A 27,291-nucleotide genomic window follows, 5' to 3' on the forward strand; every position below is an offset into this window, starting at 1 on the left:
TCCAATATCCTTTTTATGTTTTAGAATAAATGCATCAAAATATCCATAAAAACACAATTGTATTGTATTTAACATAATTGTATGCATTTGAAATTTAGAGATGGGTTCTGTTTTAATGTACACAAGTATACCTAAAATAAAAAGAGTTTAATATACAGGTTTGTGGCTCTTAATTTCTTTTTAATTACCCACTTGTAAACATGTTCACTGTTCTTTTTTTTATAAATATAGTATTTGTATTAAATCTATATTCATTGAGTTGAATCGAGAATCGAATCGGTTTGAGAGTTTGCGAATCGAAATCGGAACATCTGAATCGATACCCAGCCCTAGACATGAGGGGGGAAAGTACCAGAATTCAAATATACTACGGGGTTTCTACTGATACAAAGCCTAACGCTAAATCACTGAAGTTACCCTTAAATAAGCATAATTGTTTTTTGAATATTACTACTATATGATATTGAACAGATTATCTTTCCACTCCAAAACAGACAAAAAGAGTTGGTAGGATCTCAAACCTTGAGTAAAACCCTTTAATTTCTTATTAAAATTAACAGAGCACCCCCAAAATGTACATTTGATAAAAAGGCAAGGCATTTCAGTAATGGCCATTTCAGAAGCTTGATTTTTAAATATTTACCTTTCTTTTGTTTCTGACAATATCTACAGAAGCTCTTGGCCATCTGTACACAGTGATTCATTTGCAAAAATCCATCATCTCTTTTAAAGGTCTGTAAAATTGAGACTATTTACACAGATCTGTACACAAATCCAAACATAGCGCCCTCTGTCTTCCTGGATGACTGGTCTGCTTGTGGCAGATTACCTGAGATTTCAGCGTGAGAACTGCAATCTCCTTCACATCAGGGCTTGGATGCGCACGCACACCGACAGACATCCGTCATCACACATGCATTTTGTTCAGAGTCATGCACACTATCTTGTATTTTGTTTCGGGTGAAGGAGGCGGTGACAGACCGGTCTCCTCGCCCTGTGATGGCATACGCCTAATGCATTCTTCCACAAGCTCGGGTGCAATAATGCAGAACGACCTGCCTCCATCTCACTCTGTACTTGGCCAAAGGAGTTACATCTACGTTTTCGTCCATTTGCTTAAGCAGTCTTCATTACAACCACACTATGACACATACACGCACGCGCACACACACGCTCCAAAGTGTTCCAGGAGATTATAAAAGAAAAGTGAAACTAGGGGAAGCTTGAGGAGTTTGATAAGTTCTCTTGATAAGCTAGTGAAGGACAGTTGGTCCTCCAGGGTAGACGTCACAGAGTCTGCTGGTGTCAGGATTCGCTGAGCTGATGCCGGGGGGCGGGACTGAAGAGAGACGGACAGGCTAATGGAATAATCACTGGTGCGATGAGGATGATGTTCTTTCCCTAGAGAACCTGCATGAAAGACAATGAAAGCTGAGGAATTTGTGCACGAAGGAACTTGCTATGACATACAAAAATACATAGGCTATAGGCCCTTATGTATCCACGATTAATCATTAAAAGACGATTTTATTCCTAAATGATTCCACTATGTCTATATTAAACCTTTGAAACTATGATCACACCGGAATATTTAAACCTGCTTTCATAATGCGGGCTGAGCAGAGAGAGAAAGTATTGGGATAAAAGTTTATAGTTTGAATATAAACACTGATGTTGCTGTAGCAAAATGAGAAAATGACCTTTGAAACTAATGTTACGCTTCAAATAAAGATGATATCCATTACGCTGCTATGCCAGTAGGAGGCGACCAGAGACTGTTATTTCATTTGAAGGATCATTGAATAATTCATTCAAGAGATTCGTTCAGAAACTCTGGAATAAACAAGTCTTCATTCATTCATGTCAAACCACATATTTATATAATATTTATTATATTATATCATGTTATTTTGTTTAGTTGTTTTGTTTTCAGAATCGTTGGAAAACCGCAATCTTATATATAAAAAAAGTCCAGATTATCTTCCATCTAACTCATACTATTAGCAGAAGTATTTATGTACATTACGGATTTGGGACAATTATAATGCAGGATTCTGAAATGTATTCTTATTTAAAAAAACGTGGCACTTCTCATCCAGTGTGTGAAGTTCTGTAAACCACTTTAGGTATTCCCTCAAGCACCCCCACCTACTTATTTTGGTGTGTTCCGCGGTCCATGAAAGCAACTGATGGCTTTTAAAAGTGCTGATATGTTTTCAAAGCAAAACATGAAATATAGTTTGGGGTGTGTTTTTTAACCTCTTAAACTCCAAGGACCCTGATAAGCTCTGACCTCATATGCATCACTTTAGTGTAACTTATTTGCACTAAATTACTCTGGGACCATTTCCGCCTGTATTTGGCCTACCCAAATTTAAAAGCTTCCCATAACCACATACAGTGGTCTAAATACACAATTTTGGTGTAATTTTACAGGAAATCCTTTGAAGTTACATAAAACACACTTTTTTGATTCTTTGGTAATAAATTCATTTTTGATTCTTTGGTAATAAATTCATTTTTGAAAGTGTACATCTGTTTCCAGCATATGTCAGCAAACACTAGAAAAAATTATTCGGTTACACTGGGATATTGCCTTTATACCACTGCATATGGGGAGACTTGTATACTGAGTTACACACTTTCAAAAATGAATGACACCAAGTCATGTCTCTACCTAAACACCAAAAAAAAATAGTCTGCATGGTGTTTCCTAAACAAAATAGAGGACAAAAAGCTTGATATTGTCAATTAATTCAAGTATCTAGGAGTCATATATGACTCCACCCTAACATTCAAACATCAAGCAAAAAAGATGGCAAATAAAGTTAAATTCAATTTACAGAATTTTAAACAAGTTAGGCCATTTCTTGACACCAAAGCTGCCAAGTTGTTTTTATACACTATGATCTTTTCACATATCGAGTATTGTTTTACAAACTGGTCATTAACTAGCATAACTACTCTTTAAAGGCATTGAATCTCTATTTAAGAACTTTTGATAAAAAGGCAGCGTCATTTCACCATTGCGATATCTTAGAGAGACATACATTTTTAAGCTTTGATCATTTTAAACGTTTCAAATATGCTTGTTTTGTATATAAAGTGTTACATAATCTTGCCCCCCTCCGCTGCATGGCTTCTTCCAAAGACTTGACCGCTGTGGTAGTACACGGGCCTCTGTGAAAGAGGACTGTGTGATACCATTTAGGCGCACCACTTTTGGACAAAAATGTATTGTCAGTAATAGGCGGAAAACTCTGGAATAGTTTGCCCCTTCCAATAAGAGAATGGCCTACATTGAAGACCTTTAAAACTCACTTAAAACAGTGGCTTCTAGAAAACCAGACATGTACTCACTTTTAACTGTTACACATTTATCACCCATACACTTTCACTGTTTAATTGAATGCAGTATAGAGGTGGATGAACAATGTCTTTGCCATTATGCATTTTTGTTTTGTGGTTTGTTTTATCAATGTATATGTCATTATTATGTGTATCTTGTAATTTATAGTGAATGAATGTTGTATGATTGTTGGCTGTCTTCTTGTTAGTCTTATGTTATCTGCCTAGGGACTGCAGATGAAAAGTAGTTATTTTCACTAATTCTGGCATATTTACATGGTGTATTTTTATACAACAATGTTCATGAATATGCATGGTCCCTAACAAATAACCCAGCTAACAGCGCAGACAACATATACTTAAATGTTTATCACTTTTACCTAACTTCAAAGGTTTTCCTGTTAAATCACACCACAATTTTGTATTTAGACCACTGTATGTGGTTATGGGAAGCTTTTAAATTTGGCCAGGCCAAATACAGGCGGAAATCCCCCCAAAAATGTCCCAGAGCTTTGGAGGTTAAAGAAATTCATACTTTTATTTAGCAAGGATGCACTAAATTAATTCAAAGTGACAGTAAAGCCATTTATAATGTTACAAAAGATTAAAGTTCAACAGAACAGTATTTACTTGAAATGCCATGCATCAAAGGATCCAGTAAAAAATGTATCATTGTTTCAACAAAAATATTAAAGCAGCACAATTGTTTTCAACGTTAGTAAGAAGAAACATTTGCACCAAATCTGCATATTAGAATGATTTCTGAAGGATCATGTGACACTGAAGACGAGTAAAAATGCTGAAAATTCAGCTGTCATCACAGGAAACTATATTTTAAAATATATTCAAATAGAAAAAAATTTAATAAAATTTTTTTAAACAGTAGTATACTTTCTCTCTGAATGTTTTATTCTCACATCCCCACTTTATCTACTTGTCCATTTGTTAATGAAATTTTGGTTAATTTTGATTGGTTGTTTTGGCTCTAGAGTAGAAGCATGTCATGGTGATTTCATTTTAGTATATTTACAACTGGAAAGTCTTAAAGGGTTAGTTCACCCAAAAATGAAAATTCTGTCATTAATTACTCACCCTCATGTCGTTGGACACCCGTAAGACCTCCGTTCATATTTGGAACACAAATGAAGATATTTTTGTTGAAAGCTGATGGCTGAGAAAGGCTTCAGAAAGGCCTCCATTTGCATTCAGTACATTGACACTTCCAAGATCCATAAAAGGCACTTAAAACGTCGTTACAAAGTCCATCTCACAACAGTGGCTATACAATAATTTTACGATGTGACGACAATAGTTTTTGTGCGCAAAAAAAAAATCAAAATAACACCTTTATCCAACTTGTTCTTGTCTTCCGTGTGCCTCCACGACGCATGCGCGAGAATATGACGTAGCGCCGGCGTTCGGGAATCCATGAACTACACACTTAAGCCCCATTTTGAGAACTACGCCGAGACCTAAAGCACGATCAATGTAGAATCCAACAGCTTAGATACGCGTGTCTTCCTCTGCTTGTAAACAAATCGCTTCTGGGTCATGTGTCCGAACGCCGGATCTGCGTCATATTCTCGCGCATGCGTCGTGGAGGCATACACGGAAGTCGAGAACAAGTTGGATAAAGGTGTTATTTTGATTTTTTTTTGCGCACAAAAACTATTGTCGTCGCATCGTAAAATTATTGTAGAGTCACTGTTGTGAGATGGACTTTGTAACGACGATTTAAGTGCCTTTCATGGATCTTGGAAGTGTCAATGTACTGAATGCAAATGGAGGCCTGTCTGAAGCCTTTCTCAGCCATCAGCTTTCAACTAAAATATCTTCATTTGTGTTCCGAATATGAACGGAGGTCTTACGGGTGTCCAACGACATGAGGGTGAGTAATTAATAACAGAATTTTCATTTTTGGGTGAACTAACCCTTTAAACCAAAAGAATCTTGGGGAAAATGTGAGTCACAGTGTGCAATCCTTACCGTTGTAGCCTTTGAATTAGTTGGGTGACCATGACATCTGAGATCCCTGGATATGCCTCCTCTGCGAGAAAAATGGCCTCCCCGAGCTGTTCCAGAACTTCAGGCTTTACTGACGCTGCTGCAGCCTCTCCCGCCCCTTCCTTCAGCTGAGGACACACACACACACACACACACACACATCATTTCACATGCAGCTGATGCCTCATCCAAAGCATATTTATTATAGAAGCAGCATCCTTGGAGTAAACTAGTAGTGACAGCAGTAATGAGAGCTTAACCCATAACTTTACTTAACAAGCTCGGATCACTGACCACTAGGCAACAAAACTAGGTATAAGTGATTTTAAATAACAGTATATATCAAAATATTGCTGTTTTCAAATTCTAACCAATTGTTTGTACATATTACATAACCACAGGGTAAGGTTTTTTGTTTTTTACATATTTCTTTGGGGAAAAAATTTGTGTATTTGGGTAAAGACATGGTTTGAAAGTTTTTTTGCAACTCTTATAATAAAATAAAGGTCACAGTGTATCTTTAATTAAAATGAAATTATGTAACATTATTTACCTAATATTCTTATAATAGTATTTTATATTATAATATGATACTGAATAATAATATATTTATTATAAATATTAAGATATAATACAGTGACACTTTACAATAAGGTTCCATTTGTTAACTATATTAATTAACATGAACTAATAATGAGAAGTCCTTCTAAAGCATTTATTAATCTCAGATAATGTTAATATAAAGCATTGTAAAAAGTTGTATCTGTTAATATTATTTAATGGACCCAAGCGAGCATTAACAATGAACCATTGCTCATAATTAATGATAATAAATGCATTAACTAATATTAACAAATGAGATCTTATTGCAAAGTATAACACATAATAAGTTAAGACTCTTCAGTTAATATTACTATACTATTTATAACTATATAATAAACTTGTGTAAAACCAAACTGCTCCTTTGTTCAGCAGAGCTTCACAATGCAGTTTGGAGTCATTTGTTGATTGTAATGTACCATAATATCACCAACTTTAAAGACAATCTTCTTAAAGTCAAGAGTCCAGTTAAGACTACAGTCCACTGCACTCTTATGAAGAGAATGACAGGAAATGGAAGGATTTGTCCTTGAACGAAGGAGAGGGTGGAACAAATTAGTGTGCAGTCACTTGTCCCTGGGCTTTTTTTCCCCAGCATCCTTCTATTTTCCGCTCTCCGCCTCAAATACCTCATTGCTCCATACTGATTAGTAAGAGGCCTGAGGGAGTGACGGCCACCTTCAAAAGATGCTTTTAAGATATAATAAAGGCATTCAAGGGACACTTTTAATCTTCATTCGGATATCTTTTATATACCAGTGGCGAAGCGAGATATCAAAGTGAGTGGACCTTGGTGAAATAGGAAAATGAGAGCCTAGATAAGGAATAAGAAAGCTTTTATAAGAAAAAAAAAAACCTGTTTTCGAAACCAATTATGTTTGGACCAGTGCCACCGTAGCCAACATGTGACCTGACTGCTGGTAAGTACAAATATACTTGGGTCTTTAAACAAATGACTGATTTTATCATTGACAGTTCTAACTGTGGCAGTGATTGATGTCACTTCCTACCTCGGTTAATACTGGAGTGATGACAGTGGACAGACTCTGGGACAGGGGCCTCTTGTTGGGCTCCTGTGGAAGCATAGGACGTCATGTCACACACGGAGATAAAGAACCATTTACTCAACACAACAGTAACGCTGCATTCACACGGGGCGTCAGCGTCACCGCCTCTCATTTTCTTTGAATGGGTGACAAACTGAATTGTGGGTTCCGTTGCGTCACTGCCGTTTGCAGCAGAGGTTGAAAAGTTAGACATTTTCCAAGCGTCAACGCAGGCGTCAGCCAATTAGATTGCCTATGCAAATACCCAAGCCAATTGCGTCCATGCAACACCGGAAAAGTAATACGATTGGCTGTTGTCACTATGATGGTCGGATGCTTCAGACACGCCCTCTGTCGACGCCCTGTGTGAATGCAGCGTAAGGTGCGACCTTGAGCTCTGTCCCCTACCTCTTCTCCTGTAAGACTGGCTCCGTTCTGCAGTTTTTTGGGGTCTTTCTCTCGAATGGTGAAAATCCAGTCATCACTGCCAAACTCATTCCCACCAGACGCCTGGCCATCCGGTTCTCTGAGTGGAACAAAGACACAAGAAAAAAAAGGGGTTTAGGAGGGATTCATTTCAAAGAAATAAAAGAAAAGAAAATGAAATGAGATGCATAAGAAAGGCTTAAGATTTTAGGAGGGCCAAAAACAAGCAGGGGAGCAAAACTTTAACATCTTCTAGATTACACAATCCTTACAGTTATCCATTTAATTTGTTTGACGAGTCAAAAAAGTAGCTTGTGAGAAAACCGTGACTATATTGTGGAAGTTGTTCTTCCGTGTTTCACATGGTTCATACTTCTAATTACGAACCCTAATTAGCTTCCATATTTCACACCAAGTTGGGTTTACATCCTTTTTTTTGTCTGTGTGCATATTTACAATTTTAAAAACATTGATTGGACAACTACAACAAGCATGCTGCCTGTTTTAATCACTTAAAGCATCTATATATAATGCATTATAAAAGTATTTTAATGCATTAATTATGCCTTTTATGGTCTCAATACAATAATTGTAATACATTATAAAACTTATCCATTCATTGAACACACCTTATTACAACATACATTATGAACACCTATATGATGCATTATACATAAAGGCGTGTTACCCTGTTTTAAATCTGTGCTCTGGTCATCCAGCTTGTCTTAAATAAGCTTTAATAAATGAAAAGTAAAAAAAAAAAAAATGAACATGTTTTCTGTCACTTAAGAATTGTATCCATTTCTGAAGATACTGAAATAAAACAGCACGTGAATATTTCTGCTAGTTGATTCAACTTAACTTGGGGTTAAAGGAATAGTGTCTTTTTTTTACTCGCCCTCATTTCCTTCCAAAACTCTAAGACTTTCTTTATTTTGTGAAACAAGGATATTTTGAGAAATGTCTCTGTGGTTTTTTTGGTCCATATAAAAGGAAGTCAATGAGATTCAATTTTATTTGGTTCCCAATGTTCATCAAAAGAAAGAAATGCATACCAGTATGAAAAAGACATGAGGCTGGGTAAATGATGACATAATTATTATGGGTGTAACGATACACCACGGTTCGGTTCACATCACGGTTTTGGAGCCACGGTTTGGTTCTGTTTGCTGTGGGGGCAGGGTTTATGGCAGGGCACCAGCAATAACACTAGATTCACTTTTAACTTAATAACAACAATAAATTAACTCATTAACTTTATCTTTATAACTTGGCTTCATGTTTTCTTTAGAGCAGTTATCATACCGGAGTAAACTAAAATGAAATAAATGCCTTCACTGTAGACTAGTCAGAAATAAACTGGTTTATCTACTTATTTTACCATAAATTTAAGTTGAAGTTCTCAGGTGAGAGGCTTGCTCTCTGTGCTGTAACAATGTCTAATACTGATGAATAAATAGGCCTATAAGGTAAAGCTATTAAATAGCAGTTTTGGTAACACAATAAAGTAGTCACCACACTATTTTCACTTTTATTTTGTACATTTTTAAATTAAAGTGGCATTTTGGGATTATGGAAACAACTGTTACCATGGTGATACCAACATGAACTGTTAATGAAACACAGAAAATGCTCCTGATGAACAGAATGAACATCATACCTGCATGCCTTCCCAGCTAACACACGTCATACCAGTCATGTGATTTATTAGTACTTTACTTTTATTTCATGACTTACGACTTGACAGTGTAACGTTGCATGATCGCATCTTCTCTTGCGCTTTATATGAAATGATATACAGCGTGTGCCGCCGCATGCGCGCGTGTAATTAAAGAGTGTGCGCTACGAGCACAGTATAACGGCTGACTGGACAGGAAGGTTCGGTTTTCTGAGGGGTGAGAGACTCATTGTTTTGTAAAAAGCTACAAAAATGACAATGACATATAGCCTTACAACCTATCATCTGACCGCAGATACTGAATCGGGACAACACCTTTTTCTCAGGCACTCCATGACCCACTCAATGGTCTCGCGACCAAACCAGCTGAGAAACACTGCTGTAGAGAAAATTCTCTCACTGGGGACTAATGCTGATGCTGGGACTCCAAGGTAGCATTTAGCCAGCAGGGGGCGGGGCGCGCTCAGTTCGACATGAGAGTATCGCGGTTCGTACCGTGGGTGGTGTATCGCGTTTTTTCGGTTCGGTTTGAATATCGTTACACCCCTGATAATTATCATTTTTAAGCATATTGTGAAAAGCATTTTAGTTGTGATTTGAGTGTCGTACGAGTCAGATTCATCAGAGCTGGACTCTGCTCTGGTCTGTTCGGCCTTCCAGCGCTTGTATTTGTCGATGAGCTCCGTCAGATAGGACGTTTTCTTCGCATAGCGCACGATTAGCTTGTGTTTCAGCAACTCTTTGGCTGTCGGTCTCTGAGATGAAGACAAAAGCACAAGAGAAAAAGGGTTAGAGGAGTCCTTTGAAATGAAACTTCAATGTTGATGCAGATACAATTACAGTACATGTCCTGATAACCATAAAAAGATCATGATCTGACTAGCAGAAATAGAATAAACTGTTTTGCCAGAAGGATCAGTGAACCAGAGGAAATGACCTCTGGGAATCCCCTACGATCATACTCACAAAACTGGGCTCTTTGTTTAGACAGGCCTCGATAAACTCTTTCAGAGGTTTGCAGTAGTTGCCCTCTAGTGTAGGGGGGTTGTTCTTTGGAATTAGGAACAGCACCTTCATGGGGTGCAGATCAGAGTGGGGCGGCTCTCCTTTAGCCAGCTCAATCGCCGTGATGCCCAATGACCAAATATCAGCCTGGAAAAAATGCAAAATGTTTTCATGACTGTTCCACTTCCACATGATCTCAAATCAGAATGAATCATATGGAAAAAACTAACAAGACATTACAATCAGCACCAAATACAGAACCAGATGTCTGAGCCAATGACTGATTTCCAGCAACAAGTCACCTTTGACCTGTCAACAGCAACCCTCACCTTTGAGTCATAGGCGGACTGTTTGATGACCTCTGGTGCCATCCAGAAGGGCGTTCCCACAAATGTGTTCCGCTTGATCTGTGTGTCTGTGAGCTGACCGGCCACACCGAAATCTGCCAGCTTCACCTCCCCTTGCTCCGACAACAATACATTTGCAGCTGAAAGAAACAAACAAAACAAGGGAAGGAGGGAAAGTGTGTGTTAGCTACAGTGTACCAACAAATAGTGAGATACATTATCTATGTCATGGGTTCAAACTGGGGTCTGGGAATCCTCAGGAAGCCTCAAAGGGGTGTTAGGGGGTCCATGAAAATACGGGTCCATAAAATTAGAAAATGCATTTGAGCTAACATTATTTTATATTATTATTATTATTGTAATATACTATTAATGTGCAAGATATTAATGGAATATATAATAAAAACAAATTGACCAAAATTGATAATATTACCATTTCATTAAATTCTAAAGAATAGTCAGCAATCAGAAAATTTTATTTGATTAGTGTATTGGCATCACTAGTTTAAAGGGTTAGTTCACCACAATGTTTTAATTCTGTCATTAATTACTCACCCTCATATCATTCCAAACCCGTAAGACCTTCGTTCATCTTCGGAACACAAATGAAGATATTTTTTATTAAATCTGAGAGCTTTCTGACCCCCCAATAGACAGCAAAGTTATTACCACTTTCAAGACCCAGAAAGGTAGTAAAGACATTGTTAAAATAGTCCGTGTGACTACAGTGGTTTAACCTTACCTGTGTAGTAAACACAGTGCAGTGCTTCCCGGTTTCAGTATATCAGAATGCCGGCTCACTATTGGCCGACGCTGTTCACATGAGCACAATGACACATGCGTGTTATGCTGACGCAGGAGATGGCCAATCAGTGACCAATAGTGAGCCAGTGTTCTGATGTAGAACCCAGAAGCGCTGCATTGTGTTTACAATGTGAACAGCGTAGGAGACTGACATGGAAGAGAAGAAATGGACTTTTAAAAAAAAAAAAAAAAAATTTTTTTTTAACATTAATGTTGAACCACTGTAGTCACATGGACTATTTTAACAATGTCTTTACTACCTTTCTTGGCTTTGAAAGTGGTAATAACGTTGCAGTCTATGTGGGGTCAGAAAACTCTCGGATTTCTTCAAAATATCTTAATTTGTGTTCTGAAGATGATCGAAGGTCTTACGGGTTTGGAATGACATGAGGGTGAGCAAATAAAGACAGAATTTTCATTTTGGGGTGAACTAACCCTTTAAGTTAAAGCTGTGTAACTTTTTGCGCTCTAGCGGTTAATAAACAGAACTGCAAGCGTCTTGCAGAAGAACATTGCAGCCGGAGCTACTTCTCTCTGCTTATGTCTATGTTAAGTCACGCAGGGACTGTGCTCCTCCGCAGCGGTTCCTATCAGACCGGTCTGAAATAGTCCCAATATAAACACTCATTATAAGTGTCCCATAATGATTCAGGGTAAGACAAAAACACAGTTTGGAAAATGGATTCATGTTGTACATTCTCATTATATATTTCTTGTAAATCTTGAACACACAAAAAAAATGGGCGTGGTCTTCAGATTATGAAGCGTGTCGCTCTGTCTCTATACCGTTTATATCAATATACATCCGATTGATACCAATGCATCTGAAAAATAGCAGAGTACACAAAATGAGCTGATGCAGGGCAAGTGCATGATACAATTTGTCCTAAACATGACACGTGCTTTATATTAAGGGCTTTAAAATAACTGGTAAGATATAGTTAACACGTATAGTTTAAAGCAGCCTGCCCTGTCAGATGCTCTGAATCTCCGCTAAAATTCAGGCTTCCGTGAATGAGAGCCGCCGCGTGCACGTGCGCCAAACAGACGGAGCGCAATAGAATAAGAACGCAAACATTCTGACTAAAGTATACCTATTTCTAAAATATTTGTTGTTGGACAATAAATGTGCCATTTGTGGAATTTTAAACCTACAAGTAAGTCGATTTTTAAGTGACCATTATAATGAGGTAATCAAATATAGGCTAATATGCTTTTGATTTTATTTTCATTTTTAGTTTAGTGAATTTAAAAACAAAATTAATAATTTTGTTTTTATATTGTAAACCCCTTTTTGCACATAATATATTGCATAGCCTACATTACGTTCACTGTATTTGTTTATAGCCTTTAATATCAACATTGTTTTTAGGATATCATTGGGCAGGATGTGATATAAAATTATTAAAATAAATACAGTATTTTTTATCCAAAAGGAAAAATATAGAAAATACCAGGATACATACCGTGTATCGCCATTCAACCAAAAAATACAGAGATATGATAGGCTATATCGCCCAGTCCTAATATGAAGTACTTCCGATTGAAAACCATAAAGGCCTGCTCACACAAAGACAAATATTCAAGGCGAAAATTTGGTGCGGTAACATTTTAATTTGAATGAACAGCTGTTAATGCATCTGTTCAGACTGACGCAAATATTGACGCAAGCATGTTGTCAATATAACCTTTTCTCCCCTTTTTTTACGGATAGATGTTCTAATCCTTTCCATTGCAATGCAAAGAAAACTGCCCAACCAATGAGATTCGTAATTCTGGTCACATGCCCAGAGACGCTGCTGTTACATAAAACCACAAATTGCTGGTGCTTATGAACAGAATATTTTGCCAAGCAACAGTGAATAGCAGAGGTAGAATCCAAAACTGACTCCCTTGTCTCTGTACTCTTGTATTTTGTGCTATCTGATAAACCCCATTGCGAATGAAAAAAAAAAAAATACGAACAGCTGTTTGAAAACAAGTTAACTTTGACTGTTTGACTTCCTTTCATTGTGTCAGAAACAGGAAGTTTCACAGCACCTTATTTATATCCACTAAGATGGATATTCGCTGTATTTCTGCTTTCCCACAAATGCCACCTACTGGTGAATAATGAATTAGCATTTTTATTTAGACCACCAAATCGCAAATACAAACATTGGACTGAATTTTCGTGTTTTAGACTGCAACAGTATGCAAAAAACAGACAATTTCCATGAACATGAAGCCGTACAACTGATCATGTATACCTGCTAATAATATGCTATGTGGCTTGTATACCCAGACAAATCATCCACGGAAGTGTTTATTGAAGAAACCTGGTACCTTGTGAATTCAGTCCTGGTGGACTGATAAAAATCCTGACTCCAGAAACTTGCAGAGGAGAACTGAACTTTGAATTTCCCCCCGCTCTTTCATTTTTGTTTACAATATGCATAAGATGGTCATGCCGTCTAAGGTCAAGATGACCTCGATTCTTACATCCATACCTTTGATGTCTCTGTGGATCTTTTTCTCGGAGTGTAGATACTCCAGGCCTTTCAAGATCTCTCTCAGGATGGTGGCGATCTGCGTTTCGTCCAGGGCACCAGGCTCCAGCTGAAAGAGAATAATGATCAAACACAAGCCTAGTCGATCATGACAACAACAACAAAAAAAAAAAACGGTTTTAGACTTCAATTGGAAACATATTTAAGTGGAAAATCAGGGATAAGACATTATAAACATTACCAAATTTAAAAGCTACATAAATCAATGTAATGCTGCATTACTCTCTATTGGGTTAAAGGGAAAAAAGTCCTATTTCATACCAAATCCAGGGCAGATCCACCGCCTAAATACTCCATGATGATCCATAATTTTGTGTCCTACAGCAAGAGAGAGATGGAGAGAGGAATTAGTGAAATTGGGCATCAAAAGGCGAGAAAAATCCATCAACTCACAAACAAACAACTTTTCCAGAGGAGTCTGGGTATTGCTAGTGAGAGGGTAGAAGTGTAATCCTAATCTCTCCTTTAATTTGGGATTAGCTAGACTGAGAGAGAGTGAAGAGTGAAAATTGGGTTACATACCTCCCACCTCACATGATGAGCTTAAAGAGTGAGAGAGCGTGAGCTTCTGTGTGTGTGTGTGTGTGTGTGTGTGTGTACACACTGAAAATGAAGAAGCACGCAGAGCGCCTCTTAAAATTGAACAATTAATTTATTGCACCTAATGGTTCACCACAGCACAGCTACAAAGTTCTGTGTGTTCTTTCATCTTTGCTTATGTATCTCGTAGGTGTTTTTGCACTTGAAAATTATTTACGGTCTTCTGTGCACTGCAGCACTAGCATGTTGAGACAAAAATGAGTGCACAAATTACTTATTGAGAATTATTTTTGTATATGCTAAATTTGCATACTTTGCAAGCACCATTTCATTTATATGTTACAAATATGAATGATGCCTTAAATTGTGTGCTTTGTTGAGGAGAGGTGTGCTGTCACTTATCGAAGTGATCCATTTTAGGATTTTCACTGTGTGGATAAAAAAAAAAAAAAACAGAACAATAAAAATCTCAATCTTGCAGTGAAGGAGGGATCAAAGGCATATACATCTTCGTAGGTAGATTTAAATTTTAAAAAAATTCCCCTCGCTCACTCTGAACAATCAGGCTTTTAAATGTTTTGTTGTGTGCAAAAACAACAGCATTAAACAAAAAATTAAATCATATCTAGCCACAAATAACTTGCCGTTTGAACAGGAAGTTTTAAAAGTGCTGCACATTTTCATGTTCAAAATTAACTACGTTTGCGACGGGTTCAATTTGGTCACACGGATGAGACCCGTTTACCAACAAAAAGTTTTAAAATGGTTTAAAAGCAGCTTCTGTGTTCTTCATACATCAATACACTACTAACAATTTGACAATAGACACTGGATTTTGCCCAAGATAACCAGCCCAAATTTCGCTAATGTGACCACACTTATGAGGGAAAAGGGCTCTTTTCACATGTGACAGAAAAAAAATACACCTAGCAACCACCCAGAACATCCAGGCAATCACCCAGAATACCTTGCCAACATCCTAAACCATTTAGAACAACTTAGCAATGGATTACCAAACACTGCGAGAGTCAATTAACAGTGAGTTTTGCACAGGCAGGAAAATGTACCAATTTGAACCAGCTATTTCACTTCCTGTTCATCGTTACAGATCTTCAAAGTAATAACTGATGCTACGGGCTGTTTCTCCCTTCCAAAAATACATGCTGTGTATTCCCTCAGGCCGAAATTACAGCTGCTGTCTGTGTTTCTCTCTCTTTTAGGCTAGCAGCTTTAAACACACAACAGAAAGAAGTGTGACTTTAAAGCACTGTGAACACCCATATTGAAGTGAACACCCATATTTTGTGTCACTTGGGCTAATGCTGCCTTCATGTGCTATTGGAATTATCGTAAATGTGTGTTTCCTGGTTAAAAATTCATTATGAACGCCCTCTCCAGTCGCATTTACCACTGGGAAGCTCAGGGATTATTTTGATACCCAAGTTCCCGAGATGGGCGTGCCACAAGCTTTAAAAATGGCAGAGTTGAGAGCGATTGTTGCTGTGACTGGTATTCTTTATTTGTTTTTTCTATGACAGCTACACCACCTTGTCTTGACGTTAAAGTTTGAAGTGTATTGTATGTTTTACACATAGCTCCAACAACAAAACACTTGAATTCGACAAGCTTGTAATCACGACTTCAGAAGTGGGACATTTTCGATAGCATGTGAAAGCAGCATAATTCTGCTTGAGTTTAATGTTGACAAATCACACAATAAAAGGGCCATCAAAGATTATGAACATAATGCGGTGGTCGAGGAGAGAGCGAGACAGAAAGCCTGAAATGGTTGCAAGGCTGATTTAAGAACACCCACACAAGCTAGTTTTACACTTCACAGTGGGAAGCGGACTGCCGCCTGACAGCACGCCAAATAGTAATAACTAAGGTCATCGGTGTGAGCTGTGTCATATTGATCTGTCTGAATACTACATCAACTGAAAAATGTGCACAGAAATGTGGTATGCTGGCTATTACTTTCTAACAGCTTTACATACAACATTTGTCAAGCTCAAGCCTATGAAAAGGAAGCCGCTATCTATTTTCCTAATTTAGACAACTATAAAGTTACACTGTGAAACAAAATGTCATCAACTTCTCATACATTTGAATATGAACCCAAAAAAGTAATCTAAACACTTTACAAATATTGTGCATCAATCTCCAAATAGAGTTGCCATTTATTCAAACTAGCAGTAGTAATAAGGTACTGAAAATGTGCTTTTAATGTGATTTTCCCTTTGTAATTTGTTCTTTGATTAATATGAAAGACAGCAGCAGGTTTATTAGGCTGCTGTCACTTTAAGAGCTTATGCACGGATACAATATACTGTTACACGACAACATGCGTTCTCTCTCTCAACTATTCAGATTACGTTCCAAAACTGACTGACTGTAAACTGGGAGTCTCGGCAAGATGGGCATTTTGACAATTTTGTATGCATTTGACCGTTTAAGCGCAATAAATAAGAAAAATAAGTAAATTTGGTACTTGCGAGCGGTTTGAGAGGCGGCTTTATGGGAGCATGAAACCTGCACGAATTAATAAAATTATGCACAATTCGAGCACTATTTAAATTGAGCCAATGAGATGAGTGAGTGAGAGGAAGCGGGTGTGTGTCAATTCGCCGTCGGAGACAAGAAAGAGAGCGACAAAGCAAAGTATACCTGGGCCTTAAGTACACAAAACTTGCTCAATTTCGAAACAAACATCACTGAGAGTAAAGATAACTGCCAGTTCATTGAGTGAGTCAGATGACTTAGGGCAGGGGTGTCCAATCCTGCTCCTGGAGGGCCACTGTCCTGTAAAGTTCAGCTCCTCCAACCCCAATTAAACACACCTGAAGCAACTAATCAAGGTCTTACTAGGCATACTAGAAACTTCCAGACAAGTCAAAGCTAAACTCTGCGGGAGAGTGGCCTTCCAGGACAGAGTTTGGACACCCGTGACTTAGGGTGCTTTCACACTGGCAGTTTAGATTTTAAAAAAAGGGCACTGTTCACATGAAACATTGGTAATGTGAAAGCTGTCATGAGGACCCGGGAGCACACTGGAGTACCAAACTCGAGACTACTGAGTTCAGTTGCACGGGAACTGTGGCGAGATTTGCGTGAATGTGAAAGCAGCTCGGGCTCAGGTGCACACTTGTTCAGGAAGTAAAGTAACCTGCACAAGGATTTTAGCCAATAATGACGTCATTAATTCAACAAAGCACAAGTAAGGGATGACAGTGGTGAGGATTTACCTTGGATATGAGCAAGAGTGAGTATGCAGTGGAACCAACCATAGCGAGTGTAATCAGAGTAGCCCTAAAAAGAGTTTGTCTGCAAGCAGCAAAAAGCCGCCTTCATGTGACGCACATACAGTAAACCCAAGTGTTGTTCACCCTGCTGCACATAATAGCACTAAATTAATTAAAAGAACAATATATTGAGCCATGCCTGCTTTCTATCATGTACCGTGCACGTTTGTAATGTAATATGAGCACTAATACACCAGGGTTCGATAGAATCAAGTTGAGTGTGAAACCAGACCAAGACCAACAAGGCACTTGGACCGTGGACATTGTGAAAGCACCCTTAAGAGTTGATTCTGAAAATGATCCGCCTGATTTAAGTGAAGGATTCAACGGGCTGAATCAAAACAATAACTTTTGGGAGTTGAGCAATTCATTAAAAGAACAGCTCGGAAGGATCGGATTGCATTATTCCGAGGGTCAATGTTCTTTACATAATCATGTTAAGTTTCGACTGCAAAGTGAGTAAAATATTTATTTTGTAGTAGCACTATAGATTCAGGTTCATGGGAAATGTAATTGATTAAATATAAAATAGTCCATTTGTAAAATAATATATGCTCAGTTGACATAAAATATATAATTCAAAATATTGAAATGACTAAAAAATATGTTTCTGAAAGAAACTGATACTTTTATTCACAATATTTGAGTGAACAACTTAAACAGACCTTGGGCATGAGCTTCTTAATAAACTGACCTTTTTTCTTTTTAAAAAAAAATCTCGATCTTCTCACAGATCTTACTGTCAAATTGTTCTCATTACCTCAAACCTAAATTCAGCCATCCATAACACTCTTGTCTAATAATTTACTGCCCAGTCTCCAAGTCGCTCATTCTACCACTTTTTCTAATTCGCTAATTTCAGATGAAGCTTTTTCTTTGAAGTTCTGCCTACAAGGCCCAATCTGCTTTTCACGGTTTCAGATGAAACTGGTGTTTGGCATAGACTATTGAACAAATCTGCCAGTTGAGGACCTGAGGGGTGTCTGTTTTTCAAACTAGACACTCTGTTGTCCTCTTGTTTCCGTGCATCTGGGACGTCCACTTCTTTCTGTCCTGTTTAAATCCAGTATGCGGTCTTGATTCAAGACAGTATTGTATACTCACAGATGGAAAAGCCTTCATCTCTCAAAATAACAATAGACTGATGAGTTTCTAGAGGAAGCCATTTATTTGAAGCCAAAATTGGACTACAGAAATGTCAGTGTACTGGCATTACTTCAGCAACAGAAAAAAGACATTGTGTTGTGAATTCCATACTTCATTAAGTAGCACAGCTGTTTTCAACTGTGGCAAGATAACACAAAAAAAAAAAAAGCTTTCGTCAGTACCAAATTAGAATATTAAAATGACTAGTTGAGGATGAGGTAGCTCTTATAAACTGAAAAATGTGGCTTTGACATCACAGATAAAAGCTGAATAGTTGACCCAAAAATGAATTACTCACTCTCACGTTGTTCCAAAACCATATTAAGTCCACATCATATATGGTAAACAGCAGCTCAACCATACATGCCCGATGTGTCTCGCGCCTCAAGCAAGCACGGTTAAGCTTCCATTGAGCATGATGGATGTGCTCCATTTATGTGAGTAGATCAATGTTTATACGTGAATAAAAGCCTAAATTAAATCGGTGTGATCATGTCTCCTCAAAAGACTTGGATTGGAATGGACTTCATTCTCTCTGGTTTCATTCATTTTAAAGATGAACAGAAGAAGCTTGGAACGACATGAGGGTGAGTAATAGATGACAGAATTTTCCATTTTGGGTGAACTAACCCTATAATCCTACTTTGGCGATCAGAACTATATTATTTTAAGACATAAAAAGGCGTTTCCAATGTCAGGACCAATGCAGGCGTGCTAGTGCGTGCCAGAACCAATCGCATTTCGACTGTCACTTCCGGGGCTTCCTCTGGGCCAAGGGTTTTTTGTTCCACCGAATACCTTGGTCCAAAGCGGGCCAGCTCGGGCTTGAGGAGTGGTTACGAACAAAGGTGGAGTTTATCTGAGTCTGGAGAGGGCAGCACGACAGATGATTTCATAAACCAAAATTAAAGACTTTTAAAATCATTTTAGCTCAAAACTCACTTTCAGACAGCAGCGAGTGTTTGAAATAACTTCTGTTTGAGATCCGATGTGGATTCTGAACACCGTAAAAGGCAGACCAGACAAATCATATAGGCTTTCACAATCGTGTATTTATTTTATCAGTCAGTACTTCTCGTCTCTTTATACCGGACTGTCTGATATCCATATTTAGCTCCATATGTCATCGAATAAAGCAAGTCCGTTTTTTCGGGAGCTTCCTGTTTCTCTGACTGAAAATATAACTGTATTTGGTCTGTCACTGGAGAGAGTGCTAAAGTTCCTCAGGTTTTATTTTTGGTGGAAATTTTGTAGAAATAATCGAATTCTTTCAAAATGTGATGTAAACTGTGACTACAAATAAACAGAAACAGATGCGACTGAATAAGTATGTGTCCTCTTTCTTTTTCTGTGACTAATGTGCAATCTTGACACAAATTAATTCATTATGATCAATGTATCACTTAATATTGTAAAACATCAATGCTTGGGGTTGTTTTTTATCATGCTCGTTTTGCGATCTCGCTAGTTTCCAGTAATTTCTTTCTGATTAGTTCTGATAAAACTTCCATTTGTTGGTGAAATGAGTTTGTGTGACATTGTTCCAGAGAGACGTGTTACAGGTGGGTTTAAGTGAATCGCTGCGGAGCTTCTAGCCCGACGGTGGAAATGCAGCGGGGTTTTGGTCTCGGTGCTACAGGTCCGATGTTATTAGCCCAGCCCGGCCCATTGAAAGCCCTGGCCCAACAGTGGAAAAGTGCCTAATGCTACGTTCACACCAAATGCGAATAGAGCGTCAAAATCGCGTCTACCGCGTCTAGTTTGACGCGTGAACATATTGAATCCATTCGCACGTCCACAGTGAATTGGACGCGCGTATAAATTGAGCGTTTGAAGCGAAATAGACATACGTTCAAGGAGCTCCAGGAGAAATATGTCATAAAACACCTCTGCCTCTTTTCATTTCCATAAAAAATATATATTAAACATTAATAGTTACATTTTTTACATTTTTATGCATTTGGCAGACGCTTTTATCCAAAGCGACTTACAGTGCACTTATTACAGGGACAATCCCCCTGGAGCAACGTGGAGTAAAGTGCCTTGCTCAAGGACACACTGGTGGTGACCGCTGGGATCGAACCAGCAACCCACTGTACCACTCACCTCTCCCTGTCACACAAATGTGGTCCAGGCAACTCCTACATTATCTTCACTGCATGTATATTTAAATATCCTTAAAAAGTAAAGTTATGAAACTTCTTTGCCCTCAGTCAAAACGATTTGGCAGACAGCAAATTATAGATTCATGACACCAAAGATCGGCCGTTAGATCCACACAAGACGAACCACTACATGACATCACAACCAGCGGCAAACGTCAGAAGGGCTAGCCGAGGAAAGTCTGCTCTCGCCGGGGTTATGAACGCTGAGTGCCGGTGATCGCCTGGATCTCACAACTCCAAAAACACAAGATAATTTTTTTTAAATAGGCACTCTCTTTATAAATAAACCACAGATTTGAGCTTTAAACAACTACATTTCACCTGAAAAAGTCTTAAAACAACATTTTGTGACACAATAGTAGTATTTATGCAGGTTTTCTCATCACGTCACTTTACCACGTGACAGCAGCAAGCAGGCTCCTGATTGGTTAACGCAGCGCAAATTGACGCCAAAGTTCAGATTTTTCAACTCAGGCGTCAGACGCGAATTCACTTCAAACGCGTGATTAAACAAAAAGCACCACTCGCGCATAACGCGCGTATCGTGCAAGACACTCAAGTGCGTCCAATTTGCGTCATTCACGCGGCAGAATCGCGTCTAACGCGCCGCAGGACCTCCAGACGGGTGTCAACGCGCCTTTCCATTGACTTAACATTGAAATCACTCACTCCTGACGCTCTATTTGCGTTTGGTGTGAACGCAGCATAAGGAAGCACTGTGGTCCAGACCAAGTAGAATTCGGTTAACGCAGAAGATTTCACTGTGCCTGATTTTGAGCTCAGATTCATCATGGCTGACAATCCTGATGTCATATGTTGTGACCTCAGTGCGCCTTGTCGCAAGGCTACTCACCTTTAAGTAGGAACCGTAGTATTTGGTGACAAAGGGACTGTCACACTGGCTTAACACTGTGATTTCCTGCTGAATGTCTTCGATCTCATCTTCAGCCTCTTCCAGATCGATGATCTTGATGGCCACCACTTTCTGCGTGCGATTGTCGATGCCCTTGAACACCTCGCCGAACGAACCCTTACCGATTCTCTCCAGCTTGGTGAACAACTCCTCGGGATCTGCTTTTAAATTCTGTGATGAAAAGGAACAAAGATGATTCAGTATAGGTCTTCACTTGGTTTTACTTTGTGCAGTTTAAACAATTAATCAATCGATGTAGTAACATTAAATGATGTGATGTTTTAGGGTAAGATTTCCACACAGAAAAGAGTCTTGGGCCTAGTAACAGCCAGCATTACATAAAGGCTTCCAAATTATGAAAGTAGAGAGTGTTTTTTTTGTTTTTGTTTTACAGCAATCCAAGTAACAAGAGGACAATCATTACCTAAAATTCTCAATGCTTCACTGAAACAGTTAAACATACTGCAATGCAACTTCTGAGCAGTCTGAAGATGGGCTCTTAAAATACAGAGTTTGGTTTGACTTTGAAATGCTATGAAGCAGGACTGGAATATGTTTGACAACTAAAGCACATCTGGTTGGGACCAAAGTTCCCAGAGGTCTCAGCCATGACCCTGAACATCTCAGACCCCTGAGGCCTTCTTAAAGGAAACAGAGAGAGCTACAAACAGCAACAACATTATTAGCATTAGGCAGCTCGCTCCAGAGTCCACTGTGGTTAAACTCAGCAGCACTTGAATAAATAACAGCAGATCGAGCCGAGGAACCCGGTTAACCTCAGATCGTTTTGAGTTCGACTCTTGCACACTAACTTGAGCCTCCAAAACCCGTTCCAAACATCACCACCACTTCATCAAGATCATTCAAATACAAAGCAAAACAAACCATGCTAGACTATCAGTCAATGTGACCTGAATTTAAGACAATCCCGAACTGCTGCCGTGCACATCCTCTGAGCTCGCAAAAATTCACGACCTTAAAATCCTCCAAATCTCTTTCGCTAGCATAAACTCTAAACCTACCGAATGCAGTCATACTGCCACCGAACACAAGAGCAGAACAGCTTGTCCAGCGCAGTACAGAGGCGCTGCGGGTGGTACACGCAGGCAGGATTTCATGGGGACCTCATAAAAGTGTGAAATCCAGTTAAACGGATGACGACAGAGCCGATCGTCCACAGCTTTAGTGCACCAAACATACAAGATGAAAGAGAGGAGATTTTGCCCACAGCCTAAAGGACATTATTCTAATGCCTTGTACCTCAGGGTACTGTGAATTATCAAGGAAATCTGTTTAGGGAAATCTTTACCATGATGTGATAGAAGGCTGAAAGCACTGATTACCTCTAGCAAAGGTTTAAAGTGACGATTTCCATTTCATTTCATTTTCCAATTCAAGTGGTTTTGCTAGAGGACCAAATTTTACATCTTGACCCAAATAATGTTCACCATCCAAACACTAAATAGTATTCAAATTAGAATAATTCCCAATAATTTGCTAAATTAAGCACAAGTTGGATAGGAAAATTGAAAATTACGTTTCTAAATGTCTCTTGAATTTCTATGGGTATTATTAAACTCAATCATTCAAAAGGTTTTTTTTTTTTTTAAAAGACATTATTACTTTTGTTCAGCAAGGGCATATTAAATTGATCAAAAGTTGCAATAAAGACATTTGCCTAATGTTACAAAATATTTGATTTAAAAATAATTGTGTGTATATATATATATATATATATATATATATATATATATATATATATATATATATATTTATATTAATTAAAGGGATAGTTCACACAAAAATGAAAATTAGCCCATTATTTACACACCCTCAAGCCATCCTAGGTGTATATGACTTTCTTCTTTCAGACGAATACAATCTGAGTTATATTTAAAAAAAATATTATATTCAACTTACGGAAAAAGCATAACTGGCATATGACGTCAGGCAGAATATTTCACAACATGTAAAAAAACTGTTTTACTGTATTTTTGATCAAATTAATGCAGCCTTTGTGAGCAAAAGAGACTTATTTTAAAAATCTTACTGACCCCATACTTTTAAAAGATGCCTTGCATATCTGTATTCATTATTTTTGTGGATAAGACAACCTGTCCATGTTTGCATCAACCTAATTTGGCTAGATTCTACCAAGGGAATTTACAACAAAATGCCACATTGCCAGAGTTTAATTGGGCACATGGCTATGACTACTTTTTTGTTTGCGTTTTTTTTTTTCATACACCAGCTGAGGACCCATGTTTTATACAACACACAGATCAACCAATTACAGCACAACGTGCCACGTATCTCAAAGGATGACAAAACCTTTTATGAAATGAGAAAAAGAGGCCAGTGAACAGTAGTCACTGTGATAAATGATGCATGCAGTCAAGCATTTTGGAGACCGATAGCCAATCTGCGCACTGTCAACTAGTGATGCCATCCTATGAACAAAAACCATAGACACACACACACACACAAATTGATTTTCTCAGACACAGATCATTTTCGCACATCTTTCCTCAAAGCACACCCACCCCTTTAATGCATCACTCAGAGATTCATTAGCTGTCATCTACACATCCCATCATGGAGATGATGAAGGCTTTGCTCCCTGATTCAGCCCTAATGCTGATTGCTCGCCTACTATCCCAGCTGATCTCCGTAATCCTGATCCCGATGCACGCTGACAGGTGTAACAGCCAACAAATTCTTTTAGAAGGCCGCGTCATCTCTTGGCTCCCATCTATGTTTGTGTTTTAAAGAGCTGGAAACTCCATTTGAGGTGTGTAACAGCCAGGTGAGAGCATGCTGGAGTCAGAAATGTTCCTAATGGATGAACACCACAATTCCTCTGTGACCCATTAGGAAATACTAGATAATGAATGCCTATTCCATCACTATGCTTTCAGATTTGTTGACTTGTAGCCCTCTCTGTGGAAGTCTGTGATCTCCTACATAATTCCAGTTTTCCTCTTCATACACTGACTACTTAAAAGATGGAAATTCTCAGCCAACAATGGCTTCTTGCATCTTCAACCTAAATAAACGATAAGCCATTTCAACGACTTGGGATGGCAGATTGCGTTCCCATCCTGAGGGCAGACCAGTCATATGGCCCAGCATGAATAGAGACCCAACCAAGTGACCCAGTTATGATGGTTACTCTCTGGAGACAACTCTCCATCCCTCATCATCCTCTTTCCTTTTGTCTCTACACTTCCACGTTTTCCTTTCTTTCGTGGATCTGTGTGTTCAGAAGAACAGAATGACTCTGAAAAGGGTTCTTCACTGTCCCACTTCATATATGATCTTGGTACAATTCAGTTTCATAAAGGATGTCCCAGAAAGGTTACTGTGGTGCTAATGCTCTCTAGAGGACTAGAACATCAACATTTTAATATTTAATGGAGATGCTTTCTAAATTGTTGTCTTCCAAGCTTAGTTGATGATGGACTCAAAGCCTCTTCTGTTAAGCATCACAGTCGCTGTGCTTTTCCATAAATATCTGAAATAAACCAAACCTAATCAGGCCACCTCCAGTCAATTACTACAGGGTTTTTTAAACCCCAAGGGGATTAATCGACATTTTAATAAACAGCAAAAGCGAGTAATCGTATCTAACATTCGTGTTTATACCACAAAACCAGTCATAAGTCGCAAAGGTATATTTGTGGCAATAGCCAACAATACATTGTACGGGTCAAAATTATTGATTTTTCTTTTATGCCAAAAATCGTTATGATGTTAAGTAAAGATCATGTTCCATGAAGATATTTTGTAAATTTCTTACCTTAAATATATCAAAATGTATTATTAGTAGTAATATGTGTTGCTAAGGACTTTATTTGTTCAATATTTAGACCAGATCTTTTAGATATAGATCTTTTTCGCACTCTCAGATTCCAGATTTTCAAATAGTTGTATCTCGCCCAAATATTGTCCTATCCTAACAAACCATACATCAATGGAAAGCTTATTTATCAGCTGTTATGTGATCTATAAATCTCAATAAAAAAAAAAGACCCTTATGACTGGTTTTGTGGTCCAGGGTGTAGTATGTATGTATGTGTGTGCTGTCAAATCGATTAATCACATCAAACAAAAGTTTGTTTATATATTAATATATATTTACATATATATGCATACACGTTTGTGTGTGTGTGTGTGTGTGTATACAGCTGCATGCATTTTTTTATATATATATATATATATATATATATATATATATATATATATATATATATATATATATATATATATATATATATATATATATATATATATATATATATATACATACATACATGCAGATATATACACGTATTAATACATACCATACATACACATACACACACACATAATGTATGTATGTGTATTTATGAATATACGCTTTTTAAATATTAGGCTGGGGTCCCTCATTGATGATCACATTTGGGGGTCTGTGGCATTGATTGAAAACATGAGTGGCATGGCCAGACTATCACCTCATCTTGCATGCACAAATCAATGAGAGGACATCATTCATAAAAACACACACACATTGCATAACAAGTTCAGGCTCAACGCTATTTAACACATTGCACAAAAAGACAGTCAGGTTTGTTTTATCTTCAGCAACTTATGAACGAGTAGAAACTCTCTTACTCAGATGAAAGTGAGGGACAAATACACCTATGTTGCTTCATATGTCCTAAAGAAAACTATAAACAATGATGTGTGTATCTTACCTGCATCCCAGGCAGACTGCCCTGCACTGGAGAATGAGCCATGGCGTCACTTTAAACACTAAAACTAGCCAACAAGTCAGCAAAAAACACTGTTTCCGGGAAAAAAAATACTGCTAATGCACCCCTGGATCCCGTTCGCCAGAGTTTTAATGCGGTCTTAGATGTTTTACTGCTGGGTAATGGAGTAAAGAGCATCCAAGGGTGGGCAGAAAGTGCATTTGAAAGATGACTGGCGTGAAAACCTCTCCTCCACTTCCGCAGCTTTAATGAGAACTGCTGCTCTTCATCGCGGAAATCACCGCAAACACCACACAAAACAGCGTCAATCGGACTGATCGGGGAGTTTCAGCCGATGTGGCGTGCGATCTGGTGTTGAAACGCTCTTTTGATGCCTCCTGGAGTGGGTTTTGGAGGTTCATGCAGGCCAGAACGCTCGTCAAGAGTTGATGGTCCTCTTTGCGCAAACGGATTTCCAAAACATAGCGCAAAAACATGCGCGCGTTTCCCTAAAAATGCCCCGGTTTCGGCTCCTGGAACAGATGCACGGAACATGAACTATATCGCTGACCGAACGACGGGGTGGGTGGTGAAAATCCCGACTTGTTTGAACTGAAGAAATGATGTTGACATCCTCACTTCACTTCCCAGCTGGCCGCCATCTTGTCCGTGCTGTCATCGGGAC

General features: G+C 38.4%; 1 protein-coding gene across 2 annotated transcripts; it reads right to left on the bottom strand.

The window, feature by feature from the left end:
* On the bottom strand, positions 1-27,291 carry stk24b (serine/threonine kinase 24b; the record flags this gene model as incomplete). Of its 2 annotated transcripts, XM_079840771.1 has the most annotated exons (11): positions 26,610-27,291; positions 21,814-22,044; positions 14,069-14,125; positions 13,748-13,856; positions 10,437-10,594; positions 10,069-10,254; positions 9,712-9,857; positions 7,407-7,524; positions 6,963-7,025; positions 5,335-5,480; positions 1-1,410 (listed from the first exon to the last, which is right to left on the bottom strand). In XM_079840771.1, exons 1-11 carry the CDS (start codon positions 26,649-26,651, stop codon positions 1,371-1,373), a joined length of 1,296 nt encoding a protein of 431 aa, XP_079696897.1. In that variant the 5' UTR covers positions 26,652-27,291. The 2 variants fall into 2 exon arrangements, with proteins under 2 accessions (XP_079696897.1, XP_079696898.1); XM_079840772.1 differs by lacking the exon at positions 1-1,410 and having other exon boundaries at positions 5,331-5,480.

This window comes from Gobio gobio, assembly GCF_949357685.1.
Source record: "Gobio gobio genome assembly, chromosome: 17".
NCBI lineage: Eukaryota > Metazoa > Chordata > Actinopteri > Cypriniformes > Gobionidae > Gobio > Gobio gobio.